This window comes from Lissotriton helveticus, chromosome 5_1 (genome assembly GCF_964261635.1).
Source record: "Lissotriton helveticus chromosome 5_1, aLisHel1.1, whole genome shotgun sequence".
Lineage (NCBI taxonomy): Eukaryota > Metazoa > Chordata > Amphibia > Caudata > Salamandridae > Lissotriton > Lissotriton helveticus.
Genome location: NC_136065.1, coordinates 358,762,162 through 358,789,433, shown reverse-complemented (window position 1 = coordinate 358,789,433; position 27,272 = coordinate 358,762,162). Strand labels below are relative to the sequence as shown.

The following is a 27,272-nucleotide window of genomic DNA, read 5'->3' as shown; positions in this document are numbered from 1 at the left end:
AAAGCAGAGGGGGGCAAAACATGTGCCCCATGCATGACCCCCCCCGGGTCAAAATCCCCCGGGGGCTCCGTTTTGGGCCTTTTTTGTGTTTACGACAACCTTGTCATGGCGGGGTTTCTGCCATGAAAAGGTTGTCTGAAAGGCAATTTGTAATCCCGATGGCATTGCTTGTCTCAGCACAGTCGACATACCCAGCATCTTTGAAGACTGCTGCGGAATCCATGATACCGTCTGTGTCGGAGGTGTTGAGGGGGGCCGACTGCCCCACTCCTAATCGAGCGGTCCGACCACCAGGGTCGTAATTAACGACAAGTGCTTTTCTTATCCATCTCAGTATTATATAATGATCAATTTGGTTGTTAGGAATTTTAGTTTACTTTACCTAAGTGCAGTTAAAGATTGAATCTTCTCATATGTGGGTTGCCCACTTTTAGAGAGTAAAGTATAAATCACACGGTTATATGAAATATATTTAATGATTTAAATTAAAGAATTAAATAAATTGATATCTGTGTGTCCATTTTGCAGCCCCAATACATTAACACTGTATTTTATCATGATAAAATGTTGGTGACACTGGCCATAAGGCATCAAACAATTCCCAAATCTGTAATGCTAAAAAACTCATTGTCCAAAATATATGCATCATGCAAAAATGGTATGACAGAATGTGCTGAAGACTAATACTTTGATTCCAATTATTAGGCTTCACATGGAGTTGCTTCCAGTGGTGAGGCTTACCCTTTGCTCAAAGGATGGGTCCTTTCCTTACAATGAATACAGAATATGAAATACATTTGAGGTTTATCCATGAGATCTTCTGCCAGCGCCTGGAGTGTATGAGTAATGGGATGCATGGGGGAGATTGGTACAGTTAAGTAAGAGAAGCACAGCCCACTTATTTTCTGGTGATTGAAAACACACTATAAGTGTATGTATGGAACGAGTTGAATGAGATGGTCTACTGTTTAAATATACATCATGAAAAAGTAGTAGTGCTCTGTGTTCTATTCTTCCAAATTCCAATAACTTCTGAATCTGCAAAATGAATCACAACTTGTGTGCATTTATCAATTCATAACCTGTGCTTGTTCTATCTTCAGTCAAATATTGTAATAGACAAAATACAAATATTAGAAGCACAGTGCAACAGAGTGGAAGATAAAGGGCTACTATTGCGCCCAACTTCCTTTTAAAAATATGCAATTAATTGCAAACTCTGTCTTTTGTTTTACCTTATACATTGTCAAAAACCACAACCATGCACAACTACAGAAAGAGCCTTAAGTTGGGGGCTTATGTACCAGAGCACACGGGATTCATGACAAAGACCAGAAAGTTTAGGTCTAAAACAAGAGGAGTAGTATTAGTTGGCTAGCATACTCATTTTAAAATAAAAAGGGAAATGTATGTATAAAGGCATGTAAGCCATCACAGTTCTGAAAAGCAACTGTTTCATTTGAATGTATAGTGATTATGTATAAATGCAATCTCTCCTTGCAATTATTAATATTATTCAAAATTATATCTTCTTATATCGATAAGCATTTTGAAGACAGAAGCATCAATATGATGCACTTCTGTGGTTGATGGATCAACAGAAAACAGAATACACCCAGGCGGCTAGGAATTTGTCTTTGCAGTACCTAGCCAAAGACTTCAACTATAAACTTTGGTTGAAATTATGCAACAATTCAAAGAATCTGCATGAGGAACAGATTGAAACTGGATATCCGACATACTCATTTACAAATATGTGAGGAAAAGTATGTATCATGAAGGTATATTCTGCAAAGTTTGAGAACAATTTCTCTTTTTTACTATATAACACTTATTTATGAATCCTGTGTTTATATTCTGGATTATACAATACTGCACCTTATGCAAAATAGTTATTTTCAGAATTGTGGAAAAAACTGACAAATGTATAGTTAGGAATGCATATATGGTACTATAGCTTTCTTTAAGAATACAGCATCACCAGACAACCAATGAAATGTTCTTGTAGTATTGTATCAGTCCCCTAAAAGTAAAATATGTGTGCTAAACTAAACATAGACTGATGCTGTATTTGCCTGTGCCAGTCACAGAAGATGTTAATCACTATTCTCCAGTCTTACCCACCCAACCTTGATATGTTGCACTTCTTTATCCACTAAATATAGATCACATGCTTTAACTTCTGTTCCACTGCCTGACAAATCATAAATGCTGTTGTTTTTCTGGTTTTCTGGTATGTCTTTATTCATGTTCCTTGAATATTTGAGGTGGTAGGGTGTGAAGGAGGATTACATGGGTTGATGAATTGGAAGTGACTTTTGCTACTTCAATAAACGATCAAGATAGAGTTGTCTATTTTTAAGAAATACCTCTAGGAAAATCTATAGAAATGAAAATCGGACTATGACCTGCAACAAGCGGGCCTTGGTATTTCCTAAAATGGAAAAGAAGCCACTAATGTTTTTTAGTCCACTAAGCGTACAGCGGGTAACCATATGTAATTGTAAAACAAATGGGTGTAATTGTAAAGAATAGGAAAGAAAAAGAGATCTTAAATTCTAAAGGTCCTTTTCTGCAGTTGGTGAGATGCTTTCTCCACTTTTCAGCCTAGAGATATAGATAACTGCTTATTTTATCCCAGCCAGATATTATGCACCACAGGGTTATCTCTTTATTAGCAAGAGGTATGATTCTTATACTGTTTTAGATCACTAGACCATACAACAACAAACAATATGCAGAACGTTATGCTTGGCCAAACGCTTGTGTTCACTTGAATCAACTTAATAGAATTTGACCAGCAAATTCTTAACTTGAGAGTTAATGTGTGTGTATAGTTTACCCATGGTAAAACAAAAATGTTGTTTACTATTTAATGCCACTAGCAAGTGAAAACCTCTTGAAAGTGAGGGACACAATCTAATGGACAAATAAGCTACTTTCCTCCAATCATTCCAGTCCCCAAAGACAGAGACACTTAAAAGGTGTCACACTGCTGTTTAATCAGATCTGCATTCAGAATACCTACAGCAATACATTGCAAGCTCTTCTAGTGCCCACCACTCCAATTCCACATGCCAACAAGCCATTTTGAGCAAATGATAACTAATCTGTTGTATGTTTTTCCAAATCATTGGGATATGTAGATATGTTCAACCACTCATGGTTTAGTAAGATTTCACCTTCTATGAAGTGCTATCTTCTTAACAGTCTCCTTTACCAAGGACTGCAGAATTTTCTAATGTTGTGAAAAATTCAGAATTTGCCATTCCCATTCCTGTGCAGCTCTAATTTACGTACTTAGAATAAGTATGACTTTCCATGTATCAAAGCGTAAGTAGTGACATTAATGCCTATTTGTAACTAGAGTATATTGTTGTAGTTAACATGGCTGGTGCACTGGATCTCTGGCATATATTCATATGAACTAGTTCACAGTTGCTTCTGTTCTTCATTACATGTTTTTCTTTCATGTGTGAGTTTTAAAGGACAACTTGGGAGATATTTAAATGACTGATAGGGTTCCGTAAAGAATTCACAAAAGACAAATAAATACATGATTTTCCTACAAGCAAACGCCATTACAAATCAACTGAACAAAACGCATGATTGTCTGGAAAACTGGTAGCAAGAACAGCAGGATTAGTTGGGGTTATTTGGCACATAAAGTTGTCCTACTCCCTGGTTATCATACAACACATAACCTTATTACACAATTTTGGTCCGTCACTAGATACTTATATTAACATCATTTCTTCACAATAATATCTAATGCAAAAATACTATTATAGAAGAAATAAAATAAGAAAAGAATAAAAAATTACAAGTTATGTACAGATTAAGGTATATTCCATCAAGGGAAAAAAACAAATCATGGATTCACTATGAAACTGGCCTCTATGGTAATAATTTAGAATCCCAAGGATGGTGGGAAGTATATTAATGTCATAGAAAAGCAAAGAAGTGCCTAGTTGAGGAATGTTTATTCTTCCGTTAAGAGATGGGGTTAATTTTGTTGCTGGACATTGTTTTGCCACATTTCAGCTAGAGCATGTGCAAAGGTTTTGGACATAAATTCAGTGTTGTCCGGAGACCTGGAGCAGGGCGTCTGTGAGGAATTGGAAGTGCCACTGGGAACAGGGAAAGGATTGCTTCTGTAAAGCACAGTCTACATTGTGGGTTCCAAACTCCTTTTATTTCCTCTGACTAAAAGTCACTTTGTGGCAGGCACACACTTAATTTTATTCTGGGGCAGTTCTAATGCAATCATAAAATGTTGGAACACTGCTTGCACCTTTAATTCCACAGAATACTTCACGGATCCTTTGAAAGTGGGAAGGAAAAGTGAGCTTGTAATAGTGAACAGATTTCCAAGTAAACCATTTTCTATTTGCAATATTCAATTTAAGATCATAGGAATTCTATTCATCATACAGTACAAACAGTAAGATAAAATGCCATCTTGATACAGTGATATATCTGGAATCTAGTTAATTCCGGTGGCAACCATCAGCCCTTTTATATTCAAAGTATTCTAAGCAAATGCAACAGTAATTTGTTAGCATCTTTCTTTTAGAAAATGTTTTCTCCCAAATGCTTGAAGTTGTTCCGCAGTGAAAAGATTTTTTTTGTTCAAAGTCAAACAACCTGTAAATTTCATATTTCTAATATATTTGGCTAGCTACAGTTCCTCTGGCCCACAACCCTTTGACAGTGATCTGTACTTGTTTTATTAAATGTATGTGCCAAGAATGAGTAAACCTGGGTTTTCATCACTGATTGCCAACTTTGGAAGAATCCAAAATGCCCAATTACTGAGTAATGGTGGAGTCAATTGGTGTCTGTTGGTATTCTTCCACATGGTGATTCTTAAGGACTGCTTCACAGAGTTTCTATTTGGCAGACTTTCCGACTGTCAAATTAATTGCAATGTAGATGGAGAGAATGGTCCTGAAGAAGATTCAGCAGTTGCAAGCAAATCATGAAAGTATTTCATCTCAAGTTCAAAAGCCACATTGACTTCTTCCAACTCATGTTCTGCTTGCTTTAGCTTCTTGCAGGATTTTTGCAGGAATCAGCCCTCTCATTTGGACTCTGGCTCCATGCTGTCTTGACCCTTTCAAAGGTGGTGGATGGGGTTAAAAGACCCCGGCTCAGAGGCTGCGCCTGTCATGTTCAGCCAAGCGTCCAGAGAACTCTGGGAGGAAGTGTGAAGAGATGCATTTTCAGAAAGAGACAGCATCATTGCATAAGCCTGCAAGGGGGAGGAGAAATGTATAGATAAATAACTGAATATTAAAACCACCAATTAAATTAGAGTAATGCAATCAATAATATGCATGCCGATTTTCTAGATTACGTTTTACGTTTATTCTCCCGTTGTTTTTAGCACAGAATTTTATGTCAGACCCACACTAGTGTATCTTATATTTTTAGACTTGCCAACTGTCTGTTTTTATGTCCCTTGGTTTTTATCTAGAGTATTTCATTCATACGATTGAGATGTTGTGCCTTTAGTCATTTGGGGGGACAGTTTCCTGATAGTAGTGCTTTAGTATTTTTTATGTACTTTTATGATTGGTTTTAGTCGAATCTAATAAAGACTATTGATTAATTGAAGCATATCAAAGACTAGCATGTCATTACTGAGAGCATTAAATAAACATAACTTAGAAGACTTGATGAATATTGGCCTTTTGTGACCCAACAGACAGTGCCTTGCACAACAAATTGTTGGGACCACTGACATTCCAAGTTTGAGATGGGTGTAGATGACAACGTGGCATACCGATTTGCACCTTTTTCCAGATTACTCCTTTCAAGAGCAGATGACCCCTACACACACACGTTCTTTGTTCTGATCTACTAATCTATGTTTATAATGTTCAATGAAGCTGTATCTAATTGATGCAAATTACAGAGTTGGTGACAACATTATTACTCATATTGCACAATTAGCAACACATTGCCCTTTGGTCTATAACATAAATGCCATGAAATGCTCACTATCAATTCTAATATAGCTAGTGATCTCCATTTCTTTCTAAGGGGAACAATGATTATCAAGCTAAGACATGCACTGATCTGTTTTACACACAGAATTTAATTTGACAACCTAAATCAGCCCTGTGTTCAATGTCCCTCTACTTAATTTGACTCTTTTGAAATTCTTTGATCATCTTTCCACCTACAGCATATTTTGTCAACATTTCCAGAAGATATTTTGCATAATAGTCTACTTTTTAGAACCATGCACTGTCTTCAAACAGTAACCAGTTTTTGGAGAGTTGGTAAAAGAAATACCAAAGGCATGCTGAAAGAAAACACAAACTAGCCACAATTAGGGCAAATATCCAATATATACGTTAACAGTCATTGTTTGTACAAGATGATATAGCCTGCAAGGCAATAGCCATCTCTAGGAAGAAGCACAGTTTCCTTGTGGAATATTTCTATCAGTACTAGTGGCAGTGAATGAAGTTTCCACTTTGCAATATCAATATTTGTTGCTTGAAGGTAGAAACATTTCAATGCTATACTATTTCAATTTATAAAATAAAAATAAGAAGTATGTTAAGTGCTAGTGTGTCCACCATTTTACTCGCTGTATTTTTAAGAAGCTTATTGCTATTGCAATTTGGTTTTGAAGGAGGCTTAAAAAAGATCATTTAGGCTTATTTCTGATCTCCACTATATAATATTTATTGGTACTTTTATATCAAGTCCAACAGAAAGGAATGGTTCATGCATGTGTGATGCATGCCCACATAAATTCCGCTAGTATTGTAGAATATCACTGTTTGCCAGTCTAGTTTGGAGGGGTGAGCTTGTGGTCATTCATTGGATGATTCACCTTTTATTGTTGGTGAATATCCACAAACTTGCATGATTGGAGACATTCCTGAAAATCTTACAGGTAGTTTCCCACTGTCTAAACACTTGTGAATTTCCTAATGTCAAGGCCATGAGAAAATATGTTCCCGGGTGGAAACTGAGAGGCAATCCCATTGAATTGATAGGGTAGAGTGGATGAAGTATTTCCACAGGAAAAAACTATTGTCGATATGGAAAGGGAAGGGAAAAGGGGTACAAGTGAAAGTGCACTATTGCATCACATTTATGTATGCAGAATTGGACCGTGTATAATTTTATAGAAGCAGAAATATACAATGAAGCCCTCAAAGACTACGTACAACCTGTGTTGAAATCCAGTGGTATTGTAATTCTTGTAGAATTCCAACAAACCAGAAATGTACTTTAAACTTACGGGTAACTCTACACACTATTGTTCCAATATTTTTTTCAAGTTTTGTAAACTGGCCACTGGGGCCCTTACAGCAAATATGCAAAAAATCTTGATTTGAATGTAAACAAAAGTTTGCGGTTGGAGCGAGAATAGACATTTTGCACTGAATACTTTCATTCTGAGATTTTCTCTGGACATATTTACCCAGTGAAAATCCAATAGAATTCGTTCTGGGATAAGAGCTTGGAATGTGGAAGAATCTGCAGAAATCAGTGCAACCTCATTACATAGGGCAAGACGTGTAAGAGTGTTTAATACCATATCTGATTGTTGTGGTGACTGCGGAATCTAAAAGAGTAAACCTCTTTTGATATTTTTGAATAAAAGTTATATTCAGACAATATAGATAGCTATGCATGCAGATGTGCTTGAGATATATTGGGCCAAATTCCCTAAGAAGTGGTACAGTACTGCCAGGTGGATACCAGTATCTTTCCTCTGCATTTATGCCACATACTAAGGTGGGGTGGTGGGGATCTGTGATGGGTGATGTATTCCATCAGTGGATAATTCCAAAACTTTCCTGCACACAGTCCACTCGTAATGAAAGACTGCAGGGACAGATTGACTTAAACAAGTATGTTCCCCATACAAATGAGTCTGTGCTCCTCCCTCATCCTGTACAATAAAGCACAAATCAAACCATGATCACTGCACTCATAAAACATGAATGTGTAGCACAGCTCATTGTTTGATTCTTCAAAACAATTCGATCTACAATCGAACTTTTTTTATTGATCAGTCTGAATTTCAAATTCATTAAGTTGTAATGATTAAAAGAGTGCACTCTTGTCTTAATGCATTTTGGGCAGTTTCCTTTTGTCACTGGGATTTTATTTACAAACTTGTAGTAAGCATATCAAAAGACAAAAAAATAAAAAAAAGCCAAAATAAACAAAGCTGACTGAACAGACTTTTAAAATTGTACCCTCTGTTGTAAAAAATGTAAATGATTTAAATACTCTTAAACGTTCTAGATTAGGTATTGAAACAGCTTATCTCTGATGGTAGCATTACAAAGGGGTGCTAACATGATACAAATTCACATTGGATAATGCCATGAACATATCACGTGCACTTCTGCATGGGGTTCTCATTTCTAAACTGAAACGATTAATTTATCTTGTTGTGGTCACTTGTGTGGGAGAATAAAACAGAGAGCTAAAAATGTATTCTAGTACCCCAACACAACTATGAGATCATAGTGGGTTGGGTTACTGATTCCCCGATATTCCACACCTCATTGTTAATACCAAGTGGTACCCTACATAGTAAAAAACAGACTGGCCCATCACATTGGTTTTTAATCTATTTCATGGATCCTGAGCTAGAATTAAGTGCCCCCCTGATTACAGGGTGTAGGCCTGCTGGCCATCAAGCCAAAGTTTTTAGAGAATGTGGGGATGTCCTATGATGAAGCTTGACACCTGATAGGTGTGTGAAGATATCTCGTCAAACAAGTGTGTGCGTTTAGGAATAGGCTGGCAATCACACAATAAAAAAATGTTGTTGAACTGTAAAATAACATAGTGTCACTCGGGTGGCTTTGTTGTGTTTGTTGTGCCACCAACCTTTTCTATAGTAAGAGCTACTTATGTTCAATACAAAATCATCTGGGGCAACTAACACAAATTATCAGTGTTTCGTTAGTGACCACTTGAGACAAGATTCCAATACTGGTCATTGACTATTACAGAATTGCTAGCAATTATCACCATAGTACATACGGTTATGTCACCAGCAGTAATGTCAAAAAAAGGTTTATCAATTATAATTTTATTGTCTCTTAAGCCCTATTAGTTACAGTTTTGGAGGGTTGCAGAGATATCTGAAAAGGTTTTACGTCTGTCTAAAGACTGATTTACTTGTCTAAATGTCCTCATGTCATCTTTTCTTTAGGAAAGTATAATAAGAAGTGGACAGCGAGAATGAGCTTGAGTCACCCCCTTTGGCTATCTTTTTTATGGTTGATCATTGCTTGTATGGGCTGTCCATCGAAGTCAGGAAATATTTCAGATGGTTACATTGTCTCATTTTTATTCCTGTTAGTATTTGGACATGGAGAATCAAATAGTAATTTTGTTTGACTGCAGATGGAATATGGCACATAGCTTTTAACGGATCCAGTGTGAATTTTTCTATGTATTTACTTTGCTGACATAACATTATAATTGCCCATTCATGGTTTATTTATTTAGGAAGTGAGTGTTATTTTGATGCCTTATCCTGTCATAAAAACACAGTGCTATTGACTAACCACATTTGAGCCTTCAATTACTTTATTCTTCTTACATGACAACATGTTAGATTCATGGGAGGTGGGTTAGTCACAAGGTAAAGATATAGGCTTTCTTTAAAGATGCAATGAAAATACTGGACCTTTGTCAAAAATATGCACTATGACACATTTAGCCATGTATGCCTTTCACTTTCAACACTTAGAAGGCAGATGTCGCTGTCTGCTCTACTTTTCATAACATTCTTCTTTGAGAAATACAGGTAAATTCTATCTGTTAATCCAGTCTTTAAGCAAAGGTGCCCCACCATCAGCTTCTACATTGTTGTAGCCCATGATGTTGCTTCATTGTGGGATTTGCTTTCTACAACAGGCTAACACTTCCCCTAATAAGAAGCCAGACCTATTGCCATTGTGAATGCCTGTTTATGATTGAAATTACTCTGTGAACGAGAGTTGGTTTTATATTTTACAGGTCATTATGAGGACAAGACTCAACACTTAACACTTTTCAATCTCGGACTTAACATATAACATGGTGAGGTCACTGCAGCAAATCAGAATTGAAACTCAAAATTCAATACATTAATTTACAAAGGAAACACTCTATGATCACTCACTCCCTCTTCTCCCTTCCTGCCCCAAGACTTTCCAGAATAAACGTGGCCTGTCTACTCACTATTTTGCAGGGATCGGAACAGTATCATATATTCAGGAGGTTCCTCTTTATATATTACTTTGTCAGCTGAAGAAGGGTCAGTGTTAGACAATTGTGCCCTAACCAAATGGTATTGTTTATTAATTTATCACTGGAGTATTTTGTCTAATTTAAAATTCTTTACTCGTATGCCAACACCTACTATTAGAGTATTTAAAGAAAGACTGGCTTTGTTACCCTGGAAGAATCTCAACTAGAATGTCATTTTGAGGATTTTTTAAGAGAAAATCTAGTGGCTGACAACGTTATTTTGAAAGCAGAACCACCACTGGACACTCTCCATAATGTCTGCTGGGTACAGGTCAAGAAAATCACTGTGTTCCTCTTAGTGAAAATGTGTATACACATACCCGCAGTGCAAAGCAGTAGGGGTGGGCTGAACTCGAGGACTTTCACATAAAAACTCAGCGAGATTCCGCGGAGTCCTACGTGCTGGAGGAATTCGGCATGTCATACTGCTCGCAGTGATTTTTAGCACCAGGAGCTTTTAAAATCAGCACAAACGGCACCCCGTTGCCGGCCAGAGGGTGCGGATTCTTTCTGCCGCTCCAGTACATTTTCTACTCAAGCAGCAGCTTGCTCAAAGCGAATGGTTGTGACCTGCTGCGAATGCCAGCATTGAGAAATCTCGTTGAGAGGCTTTCTAGCACCTGAAAATCATGCAAGTGGAAGCAAATTCTTGCCCACCAACTTAAAGTTGGCGAGTCACGCGTAAGAAAAAACTCCGCCATGCGGCGGTAGGTAGAGTTTTGCCGAAATTCCGGTGTGAGTCGGCAAAACTCTGGGAACTCCGCCGGCAGAGCTGAATTATTCGCCCACCCCTATTAAGGAGTAGGGGTGGCCATAACTTGAGTAATTTGTTGTAGTGAAATTATGCTAAATTACACGTGATTAGGAGGAACTATGGGAGGAGTGTAACTCAACATTTGGTGCCAATTTCTTAGCACAAAATGCAACCTTGTGACCACATTACACTCGAGGATGTATTTTCCCCTAAAGACAAAAGCACTAAATGCAACAGAACACAAACAGGACCAGCGGTTCATGCTCACTAAATTAATTATTACAGTGCTCCTACAGTAGTGGTTTTGCGCTAAATTATCATAATTTTGCAAACTGGCCTAATGGTGTATTCTTCAGTAATTCTGCATCAAAAGAATAACACATAATATTCAAAGTTCCTCGGATTACTCCAGTGTAATTAAAATGCCACCTAGGCCTTTAAAGGGCAGAAGTAGAATGAAGGGAAAAGTGATAATAAACACTACTGTAGACTGTTCTTTGTTTCAATGTTTTACTGAACTAGGGCTGAAATGTCTTAAATTTACAATGTTTTACATATACAATTACTCAAAGGGAAATATTCTTCAATTTTCTAGGAAGACATCAGTTTTGCTACTATGTTGTATCCAAGGTACATCCGAGAGAACTTGATCCATGCTAGATTTTAAGTGAATCAATATACAAGATACATGTACACACAATTCTTTGGAATTAAGTTACATAGTTTGTGTTTATTCTGATAATTTTGTCAAAACATTGTCCCACTTGGACCTATGCATAATCGTAAGAAATAGGTTAGCTTTTTCTGGTGATCAATGCTTCATTACCATGGCACTATTTTACCATGCAAAGTGACTGGCAGCAGCATTCTCTTATGAAAATGTTACCATACTTTTGTCTCCCAACTCATACGCATACAAGAAGCCGTTTTTGCAGCCCTTTCTACATTTTGAAGAAAACTGGATCAGGCGTGCCATGATTTACGTACCTGGCTTTTAGCCTGCCTGTACAGAGTCTCTTTTAATGCCTCAGAGTCTAAGGTGGAATTAAACACATCTTTAACTTCAAAAGCTTCCTCTGCTGCTTTTCGAAGATCCAGACCCTTCCCAAAATTCGGAATCTGCTCCAAATCTAACAAGCCGGCTTCTTCCTCCTCCTCCTCCTCCTCCTCAATACACCTGTACCAATGACCAGGAGAAGGGGGGTGACCTGTTGTTAGCTTATCTGGCTTTTATTCGATTTTTTTTACACAAACTAGCCAATACTTTGTTTTTGCTAAATTGGTGCCTGCATGCACAAGCCAATGGTGTTTTCTCACACAAACCACATGCATGCACAGCACGAAAAGAAAGCACACACAAAATACAAGAGCCAAAAGGGTGAACGACAAATGGAAATGGTGCAGGAAATAATCGCTAATGAATCAATAGTTACGGATATTAAATGCTAAAATTAATAACTGCCATACTATTAATAATGAATGTGTTTTTGTTTGGAATATGGAGAATATTTATTTTTTATAATACCTTTTTTTCTTTTATGTAGGCCAAGCAGAATTTTCTATGTTGTTAATATGCATACATTTTGTTTAGGAAAAGTTACAGCGAAAACATGGAATTTGACATTGCTTTTACGTGATGGTTATAGTTGAAGGATTTGAATTTAGTGTGTGAAGTTCTTATGAGGAATCCTCTTACATATTCATGTTATTTATACTGCATTTGTTCCACTTAGAGAGTTTAGAATGTCTTCCACTGGGTAGAAATATAGATGCTAATAAGCTATGCATGTCAGCTGGACAGCCTCTATGCCAGTTCTGAATTTTTTTCTTGGGGTCTCATAACTGAGTGTCTTAAGATACACGTTTCCTGAATTTGCCTCTACGAACCGAAACATAAGATCTTAAAATATAATGGGTTATCAGTCAAATCTCATAACCTGCAATGAGGATGTCAGTGCCAACCAAGAGTGATGTAAGACATGGTACCTCTATCAAGAGGAATCATTTATATAATTGATGACATTCTCTCTGAAGAGAAAATCTTTCGCCACACTTTTAATCTATCAAATGCTCCATTAAAAAAGCTGCACCTAGGTAAATGGACATGAAACACTACACAATCAAAATAAATTAACAAAAAAACGCATGACGTACACTTTTAATGTTGCATGTACTCAAAATTCCTCTTCTGTATGGCTGCTTATTTTTTGGTTTTCACCACATAGAATGGGTGTGGTTTTTTTTTATTTTACTGAAGTAAAAGGAGTTGTGCCTTTAGGCTGTTTTGACTCTGGACTCTGGCTTTTTTTCCAATAATAAATTAATAAAGGTGGGCTGTTATCCTCAATAGACTGCTTTTAGAGTTTATTGACTTTCTCACTGACATCATAAAAAAGCCTTTCCAAATTCTGTGATATCTCTACATTTTGATGTAAGAAACTAAACCCCTTAAGTAGTTTATATTCATAACACACATAGACATTGTAACCATGCTCTGGTTGAGATCTTGGAATGTGGCATTATGGTGGGCCATATTGACCACTGAGTGCTTCGTGACACGCTGACCACCACGTGTCCTTCCCTGCCAGCTGTGCTTGAGAAAAGCAGCATGAGAAGCACCTATTGCTTTCTGGAACTCACACCATTTGTTGTGGTTGTTGGGGAAGCTTGGTATTTACTAGTGGAGTTATTGCATGGGAGGAGTTACAGCTGAGGGCGGATTTGCATGTCTGACTTCAAAGCAGGACAGCCTACTTTCTGCCAGCACAAGAAGAAAATGAAATCTGGTTACCCCTGGAAACGAGATCCTTCAACCCTCAAACTGGAATCGAGTGCTGGTTTGCAATATCTATATTGGCCCAGCACTTGCAGTGAGCTATTAACATGGGGCAAAGCAGAGTCTATCAGCTTTGCCTCAGGACCACCTGCTCCAACTCTGATCTATTGCCACCTGTGATTACCAGTAGACTATGTAAAACTGCTTAAAAATTAATGATGCTAAAGGAATTTTGTTTCATTTTGTGTGGTACAGCCAAGAAGAAGAAATGGTAGATGTATCAGATGTTTTGAATGAATTGATAAGTGGTTAACTTTAACAGATTTGTGGTTAAATATATCAGAAGCATGCATAATAAAATGAGAAAACTTGAAACACCAATCGCTGAAAGATTGGGTTTAACCATGCATCTTTGTATGGGTATAAGGCAGTGTCTATTAATTCAAGATGTCCTCATGGTTTCAAAGCAAAAGACATCAGACTAAGAAAAGGTGAGACTGCCTGTTAAGGGTTGCAATGCCACCAACCTTCGGGTATGGTCAAAGCTCATGGAAAGTGATGCGGGCTCTTCGTCTTCATCATCTTCCTCAAAGGTTCCTTGGGCCTCTGCTGTGGGCGACGCTGTCTCGTCCTGCGACTTTCCCGTCAGACTGCTGTCTTCATACTCCTCTTCCAGGTCATCATCATCTTCCTCATCAATGTCTACTGATTTTCGATTTGTTAAGCTGTGGCATTGGGAATTGCTATCAATGTCCTGACCATCTGGCCTAAAATACAACAGATAGGAAAATATATATATATATTATGAATCCTTAATATTGCTAGTTTCTATACAAAACACCACATATTAATTTTCAAATGCCGCTTGAAGAACAATTATTGTCATTACCCAATTCAGTGATAAAAATGTTAGCTATTGTTATTGAAAAATCTCCAATTGATTCAAAATGTACAATTCCACGAGGCCTTCAAGCTGCAGGTTTAACTTGTGTCCCCAAAACCAAATAACGTGTGTTATAGTGAGTAAACTTAACAAGAAATGCCTATGCAGTGCAACGAACAAGAACAAATATACACCTCTCTTTTTGTAATCTTCACATAGCTCCTGCAGCTTACATCGAGGATTTCACCCTGGAATGAAGACATCATTAGAAAACACCCCATGCAAATTTTCCTTGTCAATAATAGATCTGAAGCCAGGAGAGCACGCTGGGTGCTGAGTGACAGCAGCACACATCAGTCTGTCCCCAGGAAGCCCTGCGGATTATGTATCACACTCCATGTAAGCGTTGATTTTTTCCATTTGAGCATAGTGGGATGCCCAGGAGGATTCTTTCTGGGCCCTGGGCCTTGTCATTGAACCTAAACACATCACATGTGTGTTTACTTTGCCAAGTTTTGATCGATTTCTTCTAACATAAATGCCCAAATTTGATCCTCCCACTGGATCAATTATGCCAGGAAACTGAGGGTTCCTCGTCTGATTTTTCTGCTTGTAAAAGAAGGTCTCCAATTTCCTCCAGGAAATGCCAAAGCTTGTTTACTTGTCAAGTCTCCTCTCTCTTTTTCTACACAAATCCCGGCAGCTTCGCAGCCTCCCCCAACACTGCCATTAGTCACCTCAGAAAAGGGCATAACTGCCTTTGAATTGATAGGTGCCAAGAGGAACAAAACCGGTACACCTGGGCATTTGATGTAATGCTATGTATCTCTATATTATGTTATGGGTTAAGCAAACTACTGGAAATCTGTTTCAACAGCAAATATATGTGTCAATATGCATTTCTAGCATGCCAGATTGGCACCCAAGTGCATTCAGGGTGCAACGCCATTAGAGGCGGCAACAGCATGGTAAACGACCGTGTTGTGATTCTGCATACCATTACTCCTCAAGGCGGAACAACGACTTGTGGGGGGCAGGGGGGAGGTGTTGGATTTAAAATCCAACACCTTCCCTAGTATCCACACAGACTGGAGTTGGAAAAGTAAATTATACTATTCCAACAACGACTTGCGGAGTAATGGTATGCCGAATCACAACGCGGTCGTTGTAACGACCGACGACCGTTGTGATTTCCTGTGGGGAAAAAGACTGCGGGATAAGGAGATACATTCCAACAGCATAGATAGACCAGAGGAGATAGGGTTTCTGAATTATATGGCCAAAGATGAGAGAAGAAAGGTGGCTTCTCCACCTTCCTTCTCTCGTGGTGCTCATGATAGTGTACAATACTGCTTATGTGGCAGATTTTTGCCATTAACAAAGTAAAAGGCACGCATGCGCACAAGTGTGTGTGTGTGTTACTACTTACAGATATACTTGTCACTAACAGAGGTGGACTTTGAAGACTTCAACAGTTACAGATCAGAGTTGTCCAGGCACTGAATGTGAATCCTCACAATGCATTTATTATATATAAAATGTATTTCTTTACTGTCGTTTAGGCATGACCTTGTAAGTTTGTTTTGGCGAGTCTTATGTTTCATCTCATTGGATACGAGTAAACCTTATGTTTGCAGTGACTCAATGCCACAAACCAGAAAAGTTCTGTACTGTTCACATGTATATGTATTGTGTTTAATGAAGCCATGCAAAGGCCCTCTGCGGCATCTCAATATTGGGTGACGCACATATCGGCAACAAATACTTAATTTGAAACTATGCTGTAAGTTAAATTAAATAAAGACAACATATTTCACCAAAACTATTAATTTAGATGTTCCCAAAAGTTCTCTTTAAAGAATAAGGTTATTTAAAACCATGAATAACACTGATTGCAGGTTACCTAGTGAAGACTTAACCTGAAACAAATTTTGTATGCTGATTCTTCTAGCGCACTAATCTGAGAGGATATCCAGGCGCTTGATGGGTCTGCAGGTCTCACACAGTATGAGATTAAAATAGCCATACAATACAAAAGAAATCAGGTTGAGCATAAGAGGTGTGTCTCAACCATCTTATGCTAGCAACCTAGCATAATGATGCATGCTCATATGACCAGTTGATTCTAAGATGCTTCCCGCATGATTGGCAAGTACAGGTTAGACAGACAGATGTATGCTCTACAATAACTGACCACTGGTCCAAACTGGGCCCACGTATGATGCTTTTGATGTCTTTGAAGTGTGCATAGCTGCATGTGATGGTTACTACCATCTTGGAAACAGGTAACACGTCCCTGTTGAGTTAAAAGCCACAATTCACAGCATGTGATGATGAGGAACAGAGACAGCTTGGAGGCTGGCGTTCAACTGCCTGTACAGTCAACCATGCGTATGGGCCACAGATTTAGGCTTGCGTTTCGGCCCCCACCATTTTATTTTGTGGTCAATGAAGTAAGAAGTGTGAAGAATATTAGCATGGAAGCCTAAAAATAAATTTACAAATTTCGGAGCAGCATATTTCTGACTAAAGACAGGTGGAGGTGGGGCAGGGATAGAGTCAGTTATTTGTCAGACCTTCAAGGCACATAGTAGAAGACTGTGTGGAAAGTACTGCTGCTTTAGAGGACTCCCACTGTATATGTGACTTTGTGCAGAGGCAGCCAGCATGGGGCACCATCAAAATAATAATAAGAAGAATTCGTATTACGCTGTATGGATGTAAAGGGAGACAGACAATGTCAGGTCGCCTTTAGGGCTAAACATTCTTGCACTGGGTACGGTGTCTCATAGGAGACATGCTGGGTTTCTATTTTTTGTATACATATCTTTTCTGTCGGAGCTGATGTCCAGAACAGGTTCCAGAAACAGATTGCAGGGCGGACATTAACATTCTCCCTTATCTAAACTGCGTGCGTTGGGGTCTATTGGTCCATAATTACACTGCTCATGCTGTCAACAGTTAGGAAAACCTCATTTATCTTCCCACTCAGACAGACAGAAAACAAACTTCGTGTCCAAATTTTGTTTTGGAGATAGCCAAGCCTGTCTGTGGTGTTTAGAGTGTGTGGGAACAGGAAAATCTCCGCCAGGCCCGAGCGGCTTAGTTTTCTTTTTTGGAGGGCATGTGAAGGGAATGGGCACCTTTCCCTCTGGGTATTGAGTTGGGAGGAACATGAAACCGGGGCCAGGCCAGCTTCCGCCCCACAGCTCGTCGACTACTTTTTAGATTAGTATTTCCTCTGATTTAGTCATTGTACAATCACGCGCAGCTCCAGTGCTAATAATAGCCAGAGAGGTAGCTCAGTGGGTTAGCATGGGCTGCACAGATCAACAGACGTTCGAAAAAGACCGACATGACGGTCAGTAAACTGAGTACCATTTAACTGGATAACACTAAACCTGTAGTTTATAAGGTTTAGAATCAGCAGTAGGTGGGTGTACAGCATGATATATATATACAAGTTATTATTAAAAATAATACGTTGTATATATATCATGCTGTATACCCACCTTCTGCTAGTTCGTCTATTTTTTTAATAATAACTTGTATATATATATATATATATATATATATATCATGCTGTATACCCACCTTCTGCTAGTTCTTCTATTTTTAATAATAACTTGTATTTATATATATCATGCTGTTTACCAGGGGTCTTCAACCTTATCTGTAGTTAGAACTAATTTTGCTTAGTGAAAATCATCCTGAGCTAAGGAAGGCTGAGCAACTCGTCTATTGCTACCAAGTAGCCCTATAACCAGCTTTATTGAATTTAAGCCTAATATCAATAGAGCGGGAATGCCAAGGTTTGAACGAAATACTTTGATTAGGACACTGTGACAGGACTGCCATGAGCGTGTGGTATGAACATGTGTGAGTGTGAATGAGATATATGATTTTGGGTGAGTGCGAGCCTTTGTCGTATGTACTTGGGATGTATGACGTTACAACACATACTTTTACAACGCCTACCTTTACATCGTAAGTTTTACAATGCATACCATTACAACGCATAATGCTTTTGGGCGCTGGATAGTGAATAGTTTAATTTACTATTCCAACTCCAGTCCCCGTGGATAGTAGGGAAGGTTATTGGATAGTAAATTAACCTATTCTCTATCCTAGAGCGCCCCCCAGAGCAATGCGTTGTAACAGTTTGCGTTGTAAAAGTTGCGTTGTAATGGTAGTTCGTTGTAAAAGTTTCGTTGTAAAGGTTGTATACCATGTACTTGTGGCACATCAATCAATCATGGCATTTATAAAGCGCGGTACTCACCCATGAGGGTCTCAAGGCGCTGGGGGTGGGGAATGCTGCTACTGCTCTAAAAGTCAGGTCTTGAGGAGTCTTCTGAAGGTCAGCAGGTCTTGGGTCTGCCGTAGGTGGATGGGGAGGGTGTTACAGGTCTTGGCGGTTAGGTGGGAGAATGATCTGCCGCCGGAGGTCGCTATTCGGATGAGGGGACTGTGGCAAAGGCAAGGTCGGCGGAGCAGAGATGGCGGGTGGGGGCATGGAAGCTGAGTCGTCTGTTGAGGTACGCTGGTCCAGTGTTGTGGAGTACCTTGTGTGCGTGGGTGAGCAGCTTGAAGGTTATCCTCTTGTTGACGGGGAGCTAGTGCATACTTAACCAGGTCTCTCAGGTGGGGTGTGATGTGGCTGCAGCGAGGGATCTCGAGGATATGGAGTGCAGAGGCATTCTGGATGCGTTGCAGCCATTTCAGGAGTTTGGACGAGGATCCTGTGTAGAGGGCATTCCCGTAGTCCAGCCTGCTGCTGACGAGGGCCTAGGTGACCATTCTTCTCGTTTTGGTGGGGATCCACTTGTAGATCTTGCGGAGCATGCGGAGAGTGTTGAAGCAGGTGGAGGAGACGGCGTTGACCTGCTTAGTCATGGAGAAGGTGGAGTCAAGGATGACCCCCAAGGTTGCGTGCATGATCAGTGTGTGTTGGAGCTGCTCCCAGTGCGGTCGGCCACCAGGAGTTGTCCCAGGCCAAGGGGATGGATCCGAGGATGAGGACCTCTATCTTGTCTGAGTTCAGCTTCAGCCGGCTGTTCCTCATCCATTCGGCGACGGCCTTCATTCCTTTGTGGAGGTTGATTTCGGCGGTCCTTGGTGAGGGAGAGGAACAGCTGGGTGTCGTCGGTGTAGGAGATGATGTTCAGGTCGTGCAGTCGGGCGACGTGGGCGAGCGGTGCCATGTAGACGTTAAACAGCGTTGGGCTTGAGGGTAGAGCCCTGGGGAACGCCGCACATGATCATGGTGGCTTCGGAGTGGGAGGGACGAAGGCGGATGCTCTGCATTCTGTCGGAGAGGAAGGAGGTGGTCTAGTTCAGGGCCTTCTCTTGGATCCCGGCGTTGTGGAGGCGTGTGCGTAGTGTGTGGTGGCAGACCGCGTCGAAGGCGGCTGACAGGTCGCGGTTTCTCTGTTGACTAGCAGGGTCCTGATGTCATTGGTGACGGCGATGAGGGCGGTTTCATGACATACAAACCTTTCGTCATATGTGGCACCGTCACATGTATAACGCAAACATACAACAATTTTCTAAAATGGGAGCAATTTAAAGAGCAGAAAAATGTTCAGCAAAAATGTTCATTATATTGAGTATTTGTTCTGCACTTTAAATTTCCCCAACTTAAAAAAATGGCTGTATTTTTCCATTATAAATATGGCACTGTGTCTACCAGGCACTGGAAGCAAGATGCTTGCTGTGTGTAAAAGTGACACTTTGAAATGGGAAAAAATTAAACTGAAGATTTAACTTTATGTTTATATACATTCCATAAAACTCATCATTTAATGTTTCTCCCATGTTTAAGTGTCACATTTACAAACCCCTGCATCTTTCTCCTAGTGGTCTGAATACATGGTGCCATATTTATAACAGAAACAACACAGCCATTTGTTTAAATGGGAGAAATTTGAAGTGAAGATACATGCTTCATTAAACATTAGGACATAACTGACTTAATTGAAAGTGGGGAAATACATAACGACTGAATATTTAATAGAAAAAAAATGTTCACTTTAAATTTCTCCAATTTAAAAAAAATTACTGTACTTTTCAGTTATAAATACGGCACAGTGTCTACTGGCCACCGGAAGCAGGAGGCCTGCTGCTTGACACTTTGAAATGGAAGAAAATTAAAATGAAGAGTTACCTTAATCATTATGGTAACTTTTCATTTTGATTATCTCCCATTTAAAAGCATTCAGAAACATAATTTTGTTCTCAGCTCCAATATTGAGCTGACAAAGACTTTTATTTAAGATTGAAATACCTGAGTGCTTCAAGTTAATCACCTCTGTCTACCCTGGTTATAAATCTGACTGAGCACTGCTCATTATCCGTCCCGGCTATCTTCAGCCTAATGCTAATAGTGTACAATAAACACAGCCTTAGTTTAAAAGGAAAATGCTACCCTTTGCTTATTTAAAAATGAATTGGAGGATGTGAGCTACTCTGAAGGTGTCTGTGAGCTACTGGGCTGTAAGCTACTCTGAAGGTGTCTGTGAGCTACTGGTAGCTCACGATCGACTGGTTGGAGACACCTGCTGTATACCCACCTACTGCTGGTTCTAAGCCCTATAAACTACAGGTTTTAGTGTTATCCAGTTAAATGGTACTTAATTTACTGACCGTCATGTTGGTCTTGTTCGAAAGTCTGTAGATCTGTGAATTTGAGTAGAATAGGATAGTATTTTGATCCTTCTGCACATGACAACATGAGGACAGTTCAGTTCAGTAACAGTCACACCTACTAGTCCAGCATCCTGCTCATCAGGACCAAGCTGAGACCCACAAAAAGTCAGAGGAGGAAAGAATATACCCGAGAGCTACTCTTCCAAATATACGCACACCTATGTGCACTATCAGTCTGTACGGTTCTGGGTGCTAATAAGAACCTCATAATGACTCCAAACTCTTCCCATACAGTGTCTACACATTTACAGTTTTACCATCCAGTATGCTTGATCCCACCAGCAACCACTCGCAGACATTGATCGCTACAGATAAATCAAGTAGCAGTAGTGTGCTATACAAATTTCAACTAACGATAGCCAAAATCCAAAGTCAAATCAATCCTTTTGTCCACACACTATGAAGGGAGACTCAAATTATTCTTATTAATATTAACAGGCTCCTAACTTTGATTGAGTAAAGTTTAAAATCCTGGAGGGACGAGTTTCTAGAACTCTCACCTGGGAGGCTGCTTTGGCAGTTAACTGTTGTATTTAACAGAAAAAAACAATAGATTAACTATGTTTAATAACTTTAACCATCTTGAGGAGCGGCTCTTCCACGAGAGTGGAGGAGTGTCACCCCGCTAAAAAATATGCCCCAGAGCATCTGAAAAATAAAACTGTAATTAAGTTTATTTATTACTATTTTATTATTCAGCAACCCATCCTGAACTGAGCGGGGCAATTGCTACTGAGTGGCAGCAGGGAGCTGTGCACTTATGTTTAAAGTAAGCATGCCGCTTTGGCCGACCATTTTGTGACCTTCAGCCACACATGCGCATTTTAAACTTCTCTGACCTAGCTGTCTTAGGCAGCTGGGTTAGAGACAGCGCAGGCATCCAGTGCAGAGGCCGCTTCCTTCAATCCTGACGCTTCTCTCATGCTGTTTAATAGCATGATAGCAGTGCTAGAAATGGGTAGTGCAGCTTCTTGGTTCTGGAGTTTCGAGGAGAGTAGACACCCGAGCGTAGGCGTCATGCGGCAAATCAGAAAGGTATGTTCCATTTTTATTTTTTATTTTAATCGCACTCGTATTTTTCCCACCTCTCTACTCCAATTAAATGCCAACCGCCAGTGACCAACTTGCATTGATATGTAATACCTGAAATATGAAATTTCTTCCTACTGTATTATCTCCATAAATATGCACTAAGTGCTATTATGCCCAGCTCAGACATCTACACAGTAGTCTTGCCCTACTCTGTATTTTCTCAAGTCAGCCCAGTTTTTTTTTTGTTTTGGAGTGACCAAAATTGAATACAGTTTTCTGAAAGTGGTTATACCAATACACCATTTTTTAAATCATTATGTGCTGGAGTGACAAAGTTTGTACTGGAGGAAAAAATAGGATTTATAGAAATAGAAATGCCTAGTTTGCTGAATCAGGATTTGTATTTAAAAATCTGCTCACACATGCATTAAAGTTCACATGTTTGTAAACGTTTCGGCATGAACAAGTCAAGTTTAGAGATGCAGAAAAGGGAAGTAAATGGGTGTTTGGATTCTCTGGCGGTGGTTTTGACCACCTGAAATAATGGAAACAGACAAAAATGCAGAATTATGCTGGTATTGAGAAAATTTGTGTAAGGAAAGTAAGTGCTTTTAGCGTGAAGATGTGAACGGAACCACACCTCCCGTATTTCGTGTATATTTCACATGAGTGAAAGAAAGTGGTTTCTCCAAAAGAAAATGTTATCCCTGTGGGGATTGGAAATAAAAATGCAAAACACACTATATAACGAAGCCTAAACCATTGGAATGTTGTAAGTTAGAGAATCCACCCGGCTTTGGCACTTGAAAAGCAGGTTTACACCTTCATATCTACGGAGGCTCATAGATTTCAATGCACACCTTCCAGAGGTCTGTGAATTCAGAAGAGCAACACTATGACAAATGTAGACTTACTTCTACGTCCGAGATTGCCTCTTTCTTTTGAGATTCAGGCCCCCTATCTTTGTCTCCATTCTACTTGCCATTCCAGTTGCCTCCCACCAGTGTCTTTAATTTTCCTTTGTTGTGGAATCCCATTGACTTTTCAAAGGAGGTGTCTGTCTATTTTTACACCCAAATCCTTCTCAAAGTTACTAGAACCCAGCAATGTACTGACAGCCTTGCAGTGCGGCTCCACTATGCCTTTTATTTAGGGCTTCGCTGTATTTTCATATGTGATCAGACTTGGATACCTACGGTATTTTTCCATAGGATAAGTAAAGGCTCTGAAAGGTGAGCAAATGTGAAGGTTTTCCTTCATTATTCTAAATCACTTCCTCTGCATTTGGTTAGTCTCATCCACAGGCCTTGAATAATTTGCTCTCCAAAGGCTCATCTTCATTTTTTTCTTGCTCTACATTTGTTACTAGGGAGAAATTCTGCCATTCATCAAGAATTCTTTGGTATTTTACTTGCAGGCCCCAGTCAATATCCGGTTATAAGGAATAAAGACGTGTTATATTATTTTATTTGTTTTAATGTAGCACCAAACATGTTGTATTGCGGAAACTTCAATGAATTTTCTGAACATATCAATCTGAATGGATCGGGAGTAGTGGTGACATATGTGTAAAGGAACAGACAGTGACTATGGTCCAGGCACCCTGTCCCAATGTGGAAGTGGAATGGTGGATACGAGGCATTCAGATGACGATCTTATTGGGAATAACATTGGTCTCTAGCTTTCCAAAAGGTCCATAATTGTATCTCAAGGCACCTCTTCTTTCTAAAAGCGAGGAACTGGGAATTTCATAGATGTGTGCCCTGCGTTTTCACTATGTCAGCTGCCACTCACAAGAAGTTTGGGTTGTTCTAACTAGGTATTCATATTAACGCACGGTCAAGTCTTAAATATTCCCTCTTCAGTTTAGAAATGTTTCAAGAGCAAAGGAAGACAAACTAAGGGCAACTTCCCTCAAATACATCACAAAACACATCTCCGGACCAGACAGGTGCTGCTGTTTCTACTCAAGAGAGCCTAACGAGGGGAGGCAACATCTCTCCTTCCTGGGACGAGGATATTATAACCGGTGCGCCTCAGTACCGACCACAGCACGTGCCTAGGCGACTGGCTCATAAAAAAGGGCGTAAATATGTCTGGCCGGCTGGCAGACCAACCATATGTCTGGGTTCTATTTCCCTGATAGTTCGGTTGCTTAAGAAAGGCTCAGGATTTTCACCTCTTTCGCTACAGGAATGTTTGCGAAGAAAAAAAAAATCATAATAATGATACCAAAAAGTTCTGTTTTAGCCACTGCATGTGTGACTTTAATACGGGAAAGCCAAGCCAGGGCAGGGTCCTCCCAGCATGATTGAATTTAGAAAGGGGATTGCCTGTCCTATTAGGGTGATTAATGGGCACCCCTTCCTTCAGTGGTCCCACGACTTAATTTCAACCTCATGAAGACTCTTCCTCCTGCCCGGCTGGCGCGCGCACGCACGCACGCACACGTCATTTCTGTCCTTCGCACGCTGTAAATCTGCTGGACAGGTATTAAAGCCGGGTCTGTGCCTTGGGCAGGCGGGCTTCTGATATCCTTCCGTCCGAGGCGAGCTAATGATGCCCGAGCTGTTTGGGCCTGTGCCGCTCACAAAGCCAGATTGAGAGGCTCTCGGTTAGTGGCCGGGGCTGAAATGGATTGCAGGGCCCTCGGGCTCGCTACACTCGCAGCCCACATTCGAGGCTGCGGTTTGCCTTTGCACGAGAAAACCGCAGCCTCCCCAAAGGCCCGGGATGGAGGAACAGTCTGCTACAGCATGCAGACTGAACACGGCAGACAAACATTGTTTCAGACACCTCTCATGTAACAACAATACAAGCCAGGACTGACCTACGAGGTCTGTTTGATGTTTGCGCAATATGTTTTCGCTTTCCATGTTGTGGATTCATAGAAAGTGACGAAAGAAAACAGACCTTCTGGCTAACCCACTCTTACCTTGACGAGGAAGTTTCAACAGAAACTACTTCGGTTGTGTGCGGCTAATTGTGCTAAGCACTCATATTGAAAACCAGCTTCTGACGGTGGTAAAAGCAAAAGCAGAACACTTAAAAATGTAGGAATAACACCCACATCACATAACCAAATATCAGTCCCAGTGGCATGCATTTATTCCACTTTTGTGCACACCTGTACAAAGTGATTACGTTTTTACATTTTTTTTAACCAGGACATAAATGGCCTCTAGTCTCCAACTTTATCATGACAGCCCCCTAGGAGCCTTTGAGCATAGCAAGTCTCTTCGTTTCAGCTTCCTTGCTGTCCATCACTTTCACCTATTTTGCATTTTCACACTTCACATTTACATTTGTCTGTGACCTTTTCCCACAGACAGGGCAACTTTAGTCAGGGTGTTACATCCTGAGGTCTCTTTAAGCCACTCTAATGGCTTCGAGCATGGCAAGACTGCAGATGGGAAGTATGTTCAGGATTCCCGACTCCTTGCCCTCCACAAGAATCCATTTTAAAGACAATATATTCATAATCAGCACTTTTCCAGCGAAGATGTTACTAGTGCAATATGCAGTGCATAATTTGTAACAAAAACAATAAACCTAAGTTCATTAGCACAGAGTTTGTCTTAGAAGTCTGCCACTGGAGGTTCCAGTTGCTGGGATAGTCAAATACCAATGCTGCCTAGTCTTTATTCACCTCATGCCGGCTCCACCACCCTACACTTCCGGTCGCTTTATATTGCTCTTGCAAATTCTTTTTCATTCATGCTTTCTCTTATTGTTTTCCCTTTCCTCTGTTTTCTCTCTATTGTTCTGGTTCAAAATCACATGATGAAAAATATGTTCCGGTCCCCAAAATGATTGCAGTTTTCAGCCACCTCCTCCCACCGGCACAAATTAGGCACTGGATATAAACTCACCTGGGTTAAGTTTATAATAGACCTTGCCTCACTATCTCTCATTGCATGTACGGCATTTATAGAGTGCAAACCTAGCTACAAAACAAGAGGGTGCTGTACATAGAGAGAGAGAGTTACAAGATAAGTGGCCAATAGAAAAGATGGTGTGACTAGGCAGGAAAATGGGATTCTAAAACATGTTTTCATTCCACTCTCACATGCTCACTATTTTTCCTTTTGGAGAAGCATGTGAACTTCATCAGCTCTGCTGGTTAATCTTCAGATTGTTAGCGTCTGCTTTTGAGCTCTTGTAACTTTATGCTTGGAAGAAACAACAAAAAACGTATTCTACTTACCTCTTGTCTGTTAAACTTGAGGCTTGATTCAGCTCGCTATTTGCGATGAAGTTTCTGATTTCCGAGAAGTATGAGTCTTCTTTCTCGTCTAAAAGTGCATGGTTTTCGGATTCCGAGTTGGGGGAGGAGGCGCTTGTACCGAGGTGGTTCGTGATGACTCCTGAGTGCTGGCTCACTAGACAGGAAATGAGGAACGAGAAGGGGAACAGGCAAACAAATGAAATATCATCTCGGACACTCTGCGGGGAGCTCAGGAAAATTAACACCATCAACCAGTTGTCAGGCGCTAGTGATCTGCGCTGACGTGCAAAATGTTCATACCGGTAAACCAGACTTTGGGTTAAAAAAAATAATAATAACTGCAGACAAGTTCCTTTTAAAGGCAATACTTACCCAAAATGTGTTTTATAAATTGAATTTGTAAATGTACTTTTGCTTTTTATTTGAGTTTTGAGGCATCAGGAGGTACTAAATGCATGACTACTTAGTTCTACCTTGGGACTTCCATGTGCATTTTATTTTCTCTACATAATTCTGTAATACTCTGGAGTGTCACTTTTGGTCAATTTGAAGTGCTGCACAACATGGTTAGTTAAAACTAGGAAGTATAGATAGTAGACGA

At 39.9% G+C, this 27,272-nt stretch overlaps 1 protein-coding gene across 3 annotated transcripts in view; it reads right to left on the bottom strand.

Annotated features, from left to right (window-relative positions):
* Positions 1 to 2,980: 2,980 nt before the first annotated feature.
* The window catches only part of PRDM16 (PR/SET domain 16), a 1,067,934-nt gene continuing 1,043,642 nt past the window's right edge, over positions 2,981 to 27,272 (bottom strand). For 2 of the 3 annotated variants that reach the window (XM_078642479.1, XM_078642480.1), the window contains 3 exons: positions 26,651 to 26,825; positions 14,348 to 14,587; positions 2,981 to 5,254 (listed from right to left, as the gene is read on the bottom strand). In XM_078642479.1, coding sequence (XP_078498605.1) covers positions 5,242 to 5,254; positions 14,348 to 14,587; positions 26,651 to 26,825 — 428 coding nt within the window. In that variant the 3' untranslated portion in view covers positions 2,981 to 5,241. Of the gene's footprint in view, positions 5,255 to 12,031; positions 12,222 to 14,347; positions 14,588 to 26,650; positions 26,826 to 27,272 lie in introns of all 3 variants that reach the window. The other variant, XM_078642478.1, reaches the window with a different exon arrangement.